Here is a 10,930-nt window from a genome sequence, read left to right as displayed (position 1 = left end):
AGTCCCTGAAAGCACCGCGGTGAAGCTGAGTTCTCTGATTATCTGCTGAGTCCCTGAAAGCACCGCGGTGAAGCTGAGTTCTCTGATTATCTGCTGAGTCCCTGAAAGCACCGCGGTGAAGCTGAGTTCTCTGATTATCTGCTGAGTCCCTGAAAGCACCACGGTGACAAAATACAAACACTTGAAAACTTTAAAATACTTTTTAAATATAAAACATACAAAAGTAAAAAATAAATTACAAATAAACAGAAAGTCAACAGACGATGAGGAAGAAGCAACGTGATGATGATGATGATGATGATGATGAAGAAGGGTAATGCATCTGTTAGCATGCATCTGTTAGCACCAGTGCTGTAGTCCTTGACTCTGGAATCAAGAGGTTTTTCATCTGATCTCAGACTTATGTGTTAGAGGTCTCTGTGCTTGAGTTAGCATGCGTTAGAGGTCTCTGTGCTAGAGGTCTCTGTGCTTGAGTTAGCATGCGTTAGAGGTCTCTGTGCTTGAGTTAGCATGCGTTAGGGGTCTCTGTGCTTCAGTTAGCATGCGTTAGAGGTCTCTGTGCTTCAGTTAGCATGCGTTAGAGGTCTCTGTGCTTCAGTTAGCATGCGTTAGAGGTCTCTGTGCTTCAGTTAGCATGCGTTAGAGGTCTCTGTGCTTCAGTTAGCATGCGTTAGAGGTCTCTGTGCTTCAGTTAGCATGCGTTAGAGGTCTCTGTGCTTCAGTTAGCATGCGTTAGGGGTCTCTGTGCTTCAGTTAGCTTGCGTTAGAGGTCTCTGTGCTTCAGTTAGCATCGTTAAGGGTCTCTGTGCTTCAGTTAGCATGCGTTAGGAGTCTCTGTGCTTCAGTTAGCATCGTTAGGAGTCTCTGTGCTTCAGTTAGCATGCGTTAGAGGTCTCTGTGCTTCAGTTAGCATACGTTAGAGGTCTCTGTGCTTCAGTTAGCATGCGTTAGAGGTCTCTGTGCTTCAGTTAGCATGCGTTAGAGGTCTCTGTGCTTCAGTTAGCATGCGTTAGAGGTCTCTGTGCTTCAGTTAGCATGCGTTAGAGGTCTCTGTGCTTCAGTTAGCATGCGTTAGAGGTCTCTGTGCTTCAGTTAGCATGCGTTAGAGGTCTCTGTGCTTCAGTTAGCATGCGTTAGAGGTCTCTGTGCTTCAGTTAGCATGTGTTAGGTGTCTCTGCGTGTCAGCTTGCGGCGGTGGCGGCTGCTGATTGGGTGCTGTGCGTGGCAGGGGCGGGGCTTGGCGTGTGCAGCAGGCTGGCGAACAGGAAGAGCGTGGAGGTGGGCAGGTAGACGCAGAGGAAGAGCACCACGTCCTCGCTGAGACAGAGCACCAAGCCCCCCCCGTCGCCGGGCGGGGTCAGCGCCCAGTCCAGCACCACGCCCAGCAGCAGGTAGTACACCTGGAACTCCTGAAGCTCCTCCCACTCCCCGCCGCCGCCGTCCAGCCCCGCCCCCACCGGCTCCACGCCGCGGTCACTCACCATGGGCTTCATCTCGGCCCCCCCCGACACCGAGACCGAGACCGCCGCGGCCTCCTTCACGCGGCTACGCCCGCGCTCCGCCGCGCGCCCCAACCGCCGGCTGCTCTCCACAAACTCCTGCAGACAAACAGCGACAGGTTAACTCCCACAATGCCTTGCAGCGGGAGGCTGAACTCTGCTTACTGGGGCTCGTTGGGATGTCATTTCCTGAAGTTAAAACAGAAGAACCTCAGCTGAAAGCTCACGTTATTAAACTAGGGGCTCAGTGTTCCCACCGAGAGAGATAAAGATGTGGTTATCAACAGTTTGTGTCAGTTTGTTACGGTTATAATATATATATATATATATATATATATATATATATATATATATATATATATATATATATATATATATATATATACCCACCAGTACAGGCCAAAAGTTTGGACACACCTTCTCATTCAATGCGTTTCCTTTTTATTTTCATGACTATTTACATTGTAGATTCTCACTGAAGGCATCAAAACTATGAATGAACACATATGGAATTATGTACTTAACAAAAAAGTGTGAAATAACTGAAAACATGTCTTATATTTTAGATTCTTCAAAGTAGCCACCCTTTGCTTTTTTTGATAACTCTGCAAACCCTTGGTGTTCTCTCAATGAGCTTCATGAGGTAGTCACCTGAAATGGTTTTACCTTCACAGGTGTGCTTTGTCAGGGTTCATTAGTGGAAGTTTTTTCCCTTATTAATAAAAAAGCAAAGGGTGGCTACTAAAAATAAAATTTTTAGTTATTTCACTCTTTTTTGTTAAGTACATAATTCCATATGTGTTCATTCATAAATAAAAGGGAAACTCATTGAATGAGGAACGTGTACTATAATGTATTTATATATATATGTATGTATTGTATGTATGTTATGTATGTATGTATGTATGTATGTATGTATGTATGTATATATATATATATATATATATATATATATATTTTTCTGTCTCACCATGAGAGCACTTCCTGATAGCTAAAGAATAAAATCTGTTCCAAAAGAGACTTGTGCGTTACTGCACTCGGCTGCAATATAAGTTGCATGTTAAAACAGCAAAACATTGCCGGTGCAACACAGATGTCTTCTTACTTGATGGTTTTATTTCTTAAGGTAACAGTGACCAACGTTTGGATGCAATCGTTAGTCACTGTTATGCACCTTAAGAAATAAAACCATATGCTTCACACTTTACAGAACCGATGGGTTACAGAACCGATACGTTCTTTCACACTTTACAGAACCGATGGGTTCCTTCACACTTTACAGAACAGATAATCTAGACCTGGACTACACCCCTAAATACAGGAGATAGTCTAGACCTGGACTACACCCCTAAATACAGGAGATAGTCTAGACCTGGACTACACCCTAAATACAGGAGATAGTCTAGACCTGACTACACCCCTAAATACAGGAGATAGTCTAGACCTGGACTACACCCCTAAATAAGGAGATAGTCTAGACCTGGACTACACCCTAAATACAGGAGATAGTCTAGACCTGGACTACACCCCTAAATACAGGAGATAGTCTAGACCTGGACTACACCCCTAAATACAGGGAGATAATCTAGACCTGGACTACACCCCTAAATACAGGAGATAGTCTAGACCTGGACTACACCCCTAAATACAGGAGATAGTCTAGTCCTGGACCACACCCCTAAATACAGGAGATAGTCTAGACCTGGACCACACCCCTAAATACAGGAGATAGTCTAGACCTGGACCACACCCCTAAATACAGGAGATAGTCTAGACCTACATGCATTGAAGCAGCTGCCCTGTGATTGGTTGATTAGATAATATATACAGTGCCTTGCGAAAGTAATTGCCCCCTTGAACGTTTCGACCTTTTGCACACTACATTTCAGGCCTCAAACATAAAGATATAAAACTGTAATTTTTTGTGAAGAATCAACAACAAGTGGGTCCCAATTATGAAGTGGAACGAAATTCATTGGCTATTTCAAACGTTTTTAACAAATAAAAAACTGAAAAAGTGGAAGGCCAAATTATTCAGCCCCTTTACTTTCAGTGCAGCAAACTCTCTCAGAAGTTCAGTGAGGATCTCTGAATGATCCAATGTTGACCTAAATGACTAATGACAATGATGATAATAGAATCCAGCTGTGTGTAATCAAGTCTCCGTATAAATGCACCTGCTCTGTGATAGTGTCAGAGGTCCGTGTAAAGGCAGAGAGCATCATGAAGAACAAGGGAACACACCAGGCAGGTCCGAGATACTGTTGTGGAGAAGTTAACTGGCAGTTTGGATACAAAAGATTTCCCAAGCTTTAAACATCCCAAGGAGCACTGTGCAAGCGATAATATTGAAATGGAAGGAGTATCAGACCACTACAAATCTACGAAGACCCGGCCGTCCCTCTAAACTTTCAGCTCATACAATGAGAAGACTGATCAGAGATGCAGCCAAGAGGCCCATGATCACTCTGGATGAACTGCAGAGATCTACAGCTGAGGTGGGAGACTCTGTCCATAGGACAACAATCAGTCGTATACTGCACAAATCTGGCCTTTATGGAAGAGTGGCAAGAAGAAAGCCATTTCTTAAAGATATCCATAAAAGTGGTTTAAAGTTTGCCACAAGCCACCCCGGAGACACACACCAAACATGTGGAAGAAGGTGCTCTGGTCAGATGAAACCAAAAACGAACTTTTGGCAACAATGCAAAACGTTATGTTTGGCGTAAAAGCAACACGGCTCATCACCCTGAACACACCATCCCCACTGTCAAACATGGTGGTGGCAGCATCATGGTTTGGGCCTGCTTTTTCTTCAGCAGGGACAGGGAAGATGGTTAAAATTGATGGGAAGATAGGATGGAGCCAAATACAGGACCATTCTGGAAGAAAACCTGATGGAGTCTGCAAAAGACCTGAGACTGGGACCGGAGATTTGTCTTCCAACAAGACAATGATCCAAAACATAAAGCAAAATCTACAATGGAATGGTTCACAAATAAACATATCCAGGTGTTAGAATGGCCAAGTCAAAGTCCAGACCTGAATCCAATCGAGAATCTGTGGAAAGAACTGAAAACTGCTGTTTACAAACGCTCTCCATCCAACCTCACTGAGCTCCGAGCTGTTTTGCAAGGAGGAATGGGCAAAAATGTCAGTCTCTCGATGTGCAAAACTGATAGAGACATACCCCAAGCCACTTACAGCTGTAATGCAGCAAAAGGTGGCGCTTACAAAGTATTAACTTAAGGGGCTGAATAATTTTGCACCCAATATTTCAGTTTTTATTTGTTTAAAAGGTTTGAAATATCCAATAAATTTTGTTCCACTTCATGATTGTGTCCCACTTGTTGTTGATTCTTCACAAAAAATTACAGTTTTATATCTTTATGTTTGAGGCCTGACATGTGGCAAAAGGCCGAAAAGTTCAAGGGGGCCGAATACTTTCGCAAGGCACTGTATAACGAGAAATCTTACAGGTGTTCCTAATAATCCTTTAGGTGAGTGTATATTATATAATATATATATATATATATGTGTGTTTCTCAGTGTGTGTGTCTGTCTCTGTGTGTGTGTGTGTGTATATATGTGTGTGTGTGTGTGGTTCCTGTCCCACCATGACAGGTCAGGGTTAAGATATATAGGTTCCTGTCCCACCATGACAGGTTAGGGTTAAGATATATAGGTTCCTGTCCCACCATGACAGGTCAGGGTTAAGATATATAGGTTCCTGTCCCACCATGACAGGTCAGGGTTAATATATATAGGTTCCTGTCCCACCATGACAGGTCAGGGTTAAGATATATAGGTTCCTGTCCCACCATGACAGGTCAGGGTTAAGATATATAGGTTCCTGTCCCACCATGACAGGTCAGGGTTAAGATATATAGGTTCCTGTCCCACCATGACAGGTCAGGGTTAAGATATATAGGTTCCTGTCCCACCATGACAGGTCAGGGTTAAGATATATAGGTTCCTGTCCCACCATGACAGGTCAGGGTTAAGATATATAGGTTCCTGTCCCACCATGACAGGTCAGGGTTAAGATATATAGGTTCCCTGTCCCACCATGACAGGTCAGGGTTAAGATATATAGGTTCCTGTCCCACCATGACAGGTCAGGGTTAAGATATATAGGTTCCTGTCCCACCATGACAGGTCAGGGTTAAGATATATAGGTTCCTGTCCCACCATGACAGGTCAGGGTTAAGATATATAGGTTCCTGTCCCACCATGAGACAGGTCAGGGTTAAGATATAGGTAGGTTCCTGTCCCACCATGACAGGTCAGGGTTAAGATATATAGGTTCCTGTCCCACCCGCCATGACAGGGGGTTAAGATATATAGGTTCCTGTCCCACCATGACAGGTCAGGGTTAAGATATATAGGTTCCTGTCCCACCATGACAGGTCAGGGTTAAGATATATAGTTCTCCACTGTACCTGGGTTTTTTGTTCCTGTCCACCATGCAGGTTGGGTTAAGATAATAGGTTCCTGTCCCACCATGACGGTAGGTAGATATATAGTTCCTGTCCCACCATGCAGTCAGTTAAGATATATAGGTTCCTTCCCACCATGACAAGGTCAGGGTTAAGATATATAGGTTCCTGTCCCACCATGACAGGTCAGGGTTAAGATATATAGGTTCCTGTCCCACCATGACAGGTCAGGGTTAAGATATATAGGTTCCTGTCCCACCATGACAGGTCAGGGTTAAGATATATAGGTTCCTGTCCCACCATGACAGGTCAGGGTTAAGATATATAGGTTCCTGTCCCACCATGACAGGTCAGGGTTAAGATATATAGGTTCCTGTCCCACCATGACAGGTCAGGGTTAAGATATATAGGTTCCTGTCCCACCATGACAGGTCAGGGTTAAGATATATAGGTTCCTGTCCCACCATGACAGGTCAGGGTTAAGATATATAGGTTCCTGTCCCACCATGACAGGTCAGGGTTAAGATATATAGGTTCCTGTCCCACCATGACAGGTCAGGGTTAAGATATATAGGTTCCTGTCCCACCATGACAGGTCAGGGTTAAGATATATAGGTTCCTGTCCCACCATGCAGGTCAGGGTTAAGATATATAGGTTCCTGTCCCACCATGCAGGTCAGGGTTAAGATATATAGGTTCCTGTCCACCACGACAGTCAGGGTTAAGATATAGGTTCCTGTCCCACCATGACAGGTCAGGGTTAAGTATAGGTTCCTGTCCACCATGACAGGTCAGGGTTAGATATATAGGTTCCTGTCCCCCACTGACAGGTCCAGGGTTTAGATATAGGTTCCTGTCCCACCATGACAGGTCAGGGTTAGATATATAGGTTCTGTCCCACCATGACAGGTCAGGGTTAAGATATATAGGTTCCTGTCCCACCATGACAGGTCAGGGTTAAGATATATAGGTTCCTGTCCCACCATGACAGGTCGGGTTGTATATATAGGTTCCCTGTCCCACCATGACAGGTCAGGGTTAATATATATAGGTTCCTGTCCACCATGACAGGTCAGGGTTAGATATATAGGCCTGCCCACCGCCTGCCGCTGTTGGAAGTCGACGTAGGACACGATGACCATGCCGCGCACAAACTCTAGGATTAGGACACACACACACACACACACACAAAAACACACACACACACACACACACACACACACAACACACCACACACAAACACACACAGAAAACCACACACAGCACACACACAGCACACACAGGACACACACACAGCACACACAGAGACACACACAGGAAAACACACACACAGAGCACACACACAGACACACACAGAGACACACACACAGACACACACAACACACACAGAACACACACAGGAGACACACACACACAGGACACACACAGACACACACACACACACACACACACAGCCACACACAGAGTACAACACACACAGACACACACACAGAACACCCAAACAAACAAGCACACACACAGGAACAAACAACACAAACAACACACAGAACACACACACACACACACACAACACACACACACAACACACAAGGAACCAACACACAGACACACACAGAGACACACACAGGAACCACACCACACAGAAACACACAACAACACACACACACACACACACAGAGACACACACACACAGACACACACAAGAGACACACACACACACACACAGAGACACACAGACACACACACACAGAGACACACACACGGACACACAGGAGACACACACACACACACACACACACACACAGAGACACACACAGAGAGCAACAGAGACACACACAGGCACACAGGACACACACACACACACACACAGAGACACACACAACACAGAGACACACACACACAGAGACCACACCAACACACAAGAGACACACACAGACACACACACACACACACACACACACACAGAGACAAACCACACACAAAAAATTTTAGAAATAGGTCTTTTTTTTTGGACTTTTTTGGAAAAAAAGTTATATATATATATATATATATATATATATATATATATTATATATATATATATATATATATATATATATATATATATATATATATATATATTTATATATATATATATGATGAGACTGCCCCCAGGAGGGGCCGAGGAGACGGCCTTCCCCAGGGAGAGAGGACAGAGTCTCGATAGCGTTGATGGTGTGGGATGCTGAGGGTTCTCATGGGATCCAGGCATGCATGCGCTGACGTACAGAAACTGGTGCTGTTGATAGCTGTCGCTGCATAGGCATTCTGGGTAATAACAGAGAGACAGACAGGTTAGAGAGAGACAGGTAGAGACAGAGAGGTTAGAGAGAGAAATAGGTAGAGAGAGAGAGGTTAGAGAGAGAGAGAGAGAGACAGGTTAGAGAGAGAGACAGATAGGGAGAGAGAGGTTAGAGAGAGAGACAGGTAGAGAGAGAGAGGTTAGAGAGAGAGAGACAGGTTAGAGAGACAGACGGGTTAGAGACAGACAGGTAGAGAGAGGTTAGAGAGAGAGAGAGACAGGTTAGAGAGAGAGAGAGAGACAAGTTAGAGAGAGACAGACAGGTAGAGAGAGACAGGTTAGAGAGAGAGAGAGAGAGACAAGTTAGAGAGAGACAGACAGGTAGAGAGAGAGAGAGAGAGACAGGTTAGACAGAGAGACAGGTAGATAGAGAGACAGACAGGTTAGAGAAACACAGACAGGTTAGAGAGAGAGACAGGTTAAAGAGAGGCAGAGAGAGACAGGTTAGAGAGAGAGACAGGTTAGAGAGAGAGACAGGTTAGAGAGATAGGTAGAGAGAGAGACAGACAGGTGAGAGAGAGAGAGACAGGTAGGGAGAGAGAGACAGGTTAGAGAGAGACAGACAGGTTAGAGAGAGAGACAAGTTAGAGAGAGAGACAAGTTAGAGAGAGACAAACAGGTAAGAGAGACAGACAGGTAGAGAGAGAGACAGGTTAGAGAGAGGTAAGAGAGACAGACAGGTAGAGAGAGAGACAGGTTAGAGAGAGAGACAAGTTAGAGAGAGAGACAAGTTAGAGAGAGACAAACAGGTAAGAGAGACAGACAGGTAGAGAGAGAGACAGGTTAGAGAGACAGAAAGGTAAGAGATACAGACAGGTAGAGAGAGAGACAGGTTAGAGAGAGAGACAAGTTAGAGAGAGAGAGAGAGGTTAGAGAGACAGAGAGACAGAGACAGATGGGTTAGAGAGCGAGACAGATAGGTTAGAGAGAGAGACAGGTAATACCTGATTGAGATAGTTGAGGCACTTCTCCAAACACCACAGACAGCAGATACAGGTCTTCAGCAGACAGCGAGCGCAGGCGTTCTCCTGATCACAGAGAGACAGACAGGTTAGAGAGAGAGCAGACAGACAGGTTAGAGAGAGAGCAGACAGACCCGGTTAGAGAGACAGACAGGTTAGAGAGACAGACAGCAGATACAGGTCTTCAGCAGACAGCGAGCGCAGGCGTTCTCCTGATCACAGAGAGACAGACATGTTAGAGAGACAGACAGGTTAGAGAGAGCAGACAGGTTAGAGAGACAGACAGCAGATACAGGTCTTCAGCAGACAGCGAGCGCAGGCGTTCTCCTGATCACAGAGAGACAGACAGGTTAGAGAGAGCAGACAGGTTAGAGAGAGCAGACAGACAGGTTAGAGAGACAGACAGGTTAGAGAGACAGACCACAGATACAGGTCTTCAGCAGACAGACAGGTTAGAGAGACAGACAGCAGATACAGGTCTTCAGCAGACAGACAGGTTAGAGAGACAGACAGCGGAGTGTTCTCCTGATCACAGAGACAGACATGTTAAGAGACAGACAGGTTAGAGAGACAGACAGGTTAGAGAGACAGACCACAGATACAGGTCTTCAGCAGACAGACAGGTTAGAGAGACAGACAGCAGATACAGGTCTTCAGCAGACAGACAGGTTAGAGAGACAGACAGCGAGCGCAGGTGTTCTCCTGATCAGAGACATGTTTTCAGTTATCCTACAGAGCTGCAGCAGAGTTCATCAGCTGTGTGATAAGTTGTGTACCTTTCCTTTGAGCTGGTTGTGCAGGTACATGAGGATGAGTCGGGGGATCTTGACCAGCGTGATGATGAAGGCTCCCTTAGCAACGGTTCCTAGGTGATACCGGACCAGCCGCAGCACCGACGACAGGATGGGAGTCACCGGGAGACGGTTCTTATCCCTGAAACAGAGTCCACGGTAACGGTAACTTCTGTACTTTACAACCAGATTATTATGACGACATTATGGGATGGATCCCTACAGAGATAGACCTTTTAGTTAAAGAGTAAGATCCTTTTAGTTTAACATGAAACAGCCCCGAAATCACCATCACCAAAGTCTACCAGACTCCATGTAAATAATCAGGACTTTTAGCGTGTATAGAGCCAGCATATCTCCACCAGACTCCATGTAAATAATCAGGACTTTTAGCGTGTATAGAGCCAGCATATCTCCACCAGACTCCATGTAAATAATCAGGACTTTTAAGCGTTTATAGAGTCAGCATATCTCCACAGACTCCATGTAAATAATCAGGACTTTTAGCGTGTATAGAGCCAGCATATCTCCACCAGACTCCATGTAAATAATCAGGACTTTTAGCGTGTATAGAGCCAGCATATCTCCACCAGACTCCATGTAAATAATCAAGACTTTTAGCGTGTATAGAGCCAGCATATCTCCACCAGACTCCATGTAAATAATCAGGACTTTTAAGCGTGTATAGAGCCAGCATATCTCCACCAGACTCCATGTAAATAATCAGGACTTTTAGCGTGTATAGAGCCAGCATATCTCCACTAGACTCCATGTAAATAATCAGGACTTTTAGCGTGTATAGAGCCAGCATATCTCCACCAGACTCCATGTAAATAATCAGGACTTTTAGCGTGTATAGAGCCAGCATATCTCCACCAGACTCCATGTAAATAATCAG

General features: G+C 45.0%; 1 protein-coding gene across 1 annotated transcript in view; it reads right to left on the bottom strand.

Moving 5' to 3' along the window:
- Positions 1-6,659: 6,659 nt before the first annotated feature.
- The window catches only part of LOC120566591 (choline transporter-like protein 1), a gene marked incomplete in the record, with an annotated part of 29,569 nt that continues 25,298 nt past the window's right edge, over positions 6,660-10,930 (bottom strand). The window contains 4 exon segments of the mRNA XM_039813107.1: positions 6,660-6,674; positions 8,084-8,245; positions 9,224-9,307; positions 10,018-10,174. Of these exon segments, the coding sequence (XP_039669041.1) occupies positions 6,660-6,674; positions 8,084-8,245; positions 9,224-9,307; positions 10,018-10,174 (418 nt within the window).

The sequence above is a fragment of the Perca fluviatilis genome, chromosome 10, assembly GCF_010015445.1.
Source record: "Perca fluviatilis chromosome 10, GENO_Pfluv_1.0, whole genome shotgun sequence".
NCBI classification, from domain to species: domain Eukaryota; kingdom Metazoa; phylum Chordata; class Actinopteri; order Perciformes; family Percidae; genus Perca; species Perca fluviatilis.
The sequence above is the reverse complement of the archived record's forward strand: the minus strand, read 5'-3'. Positions and strand labels throughout refer to the sequence as shown.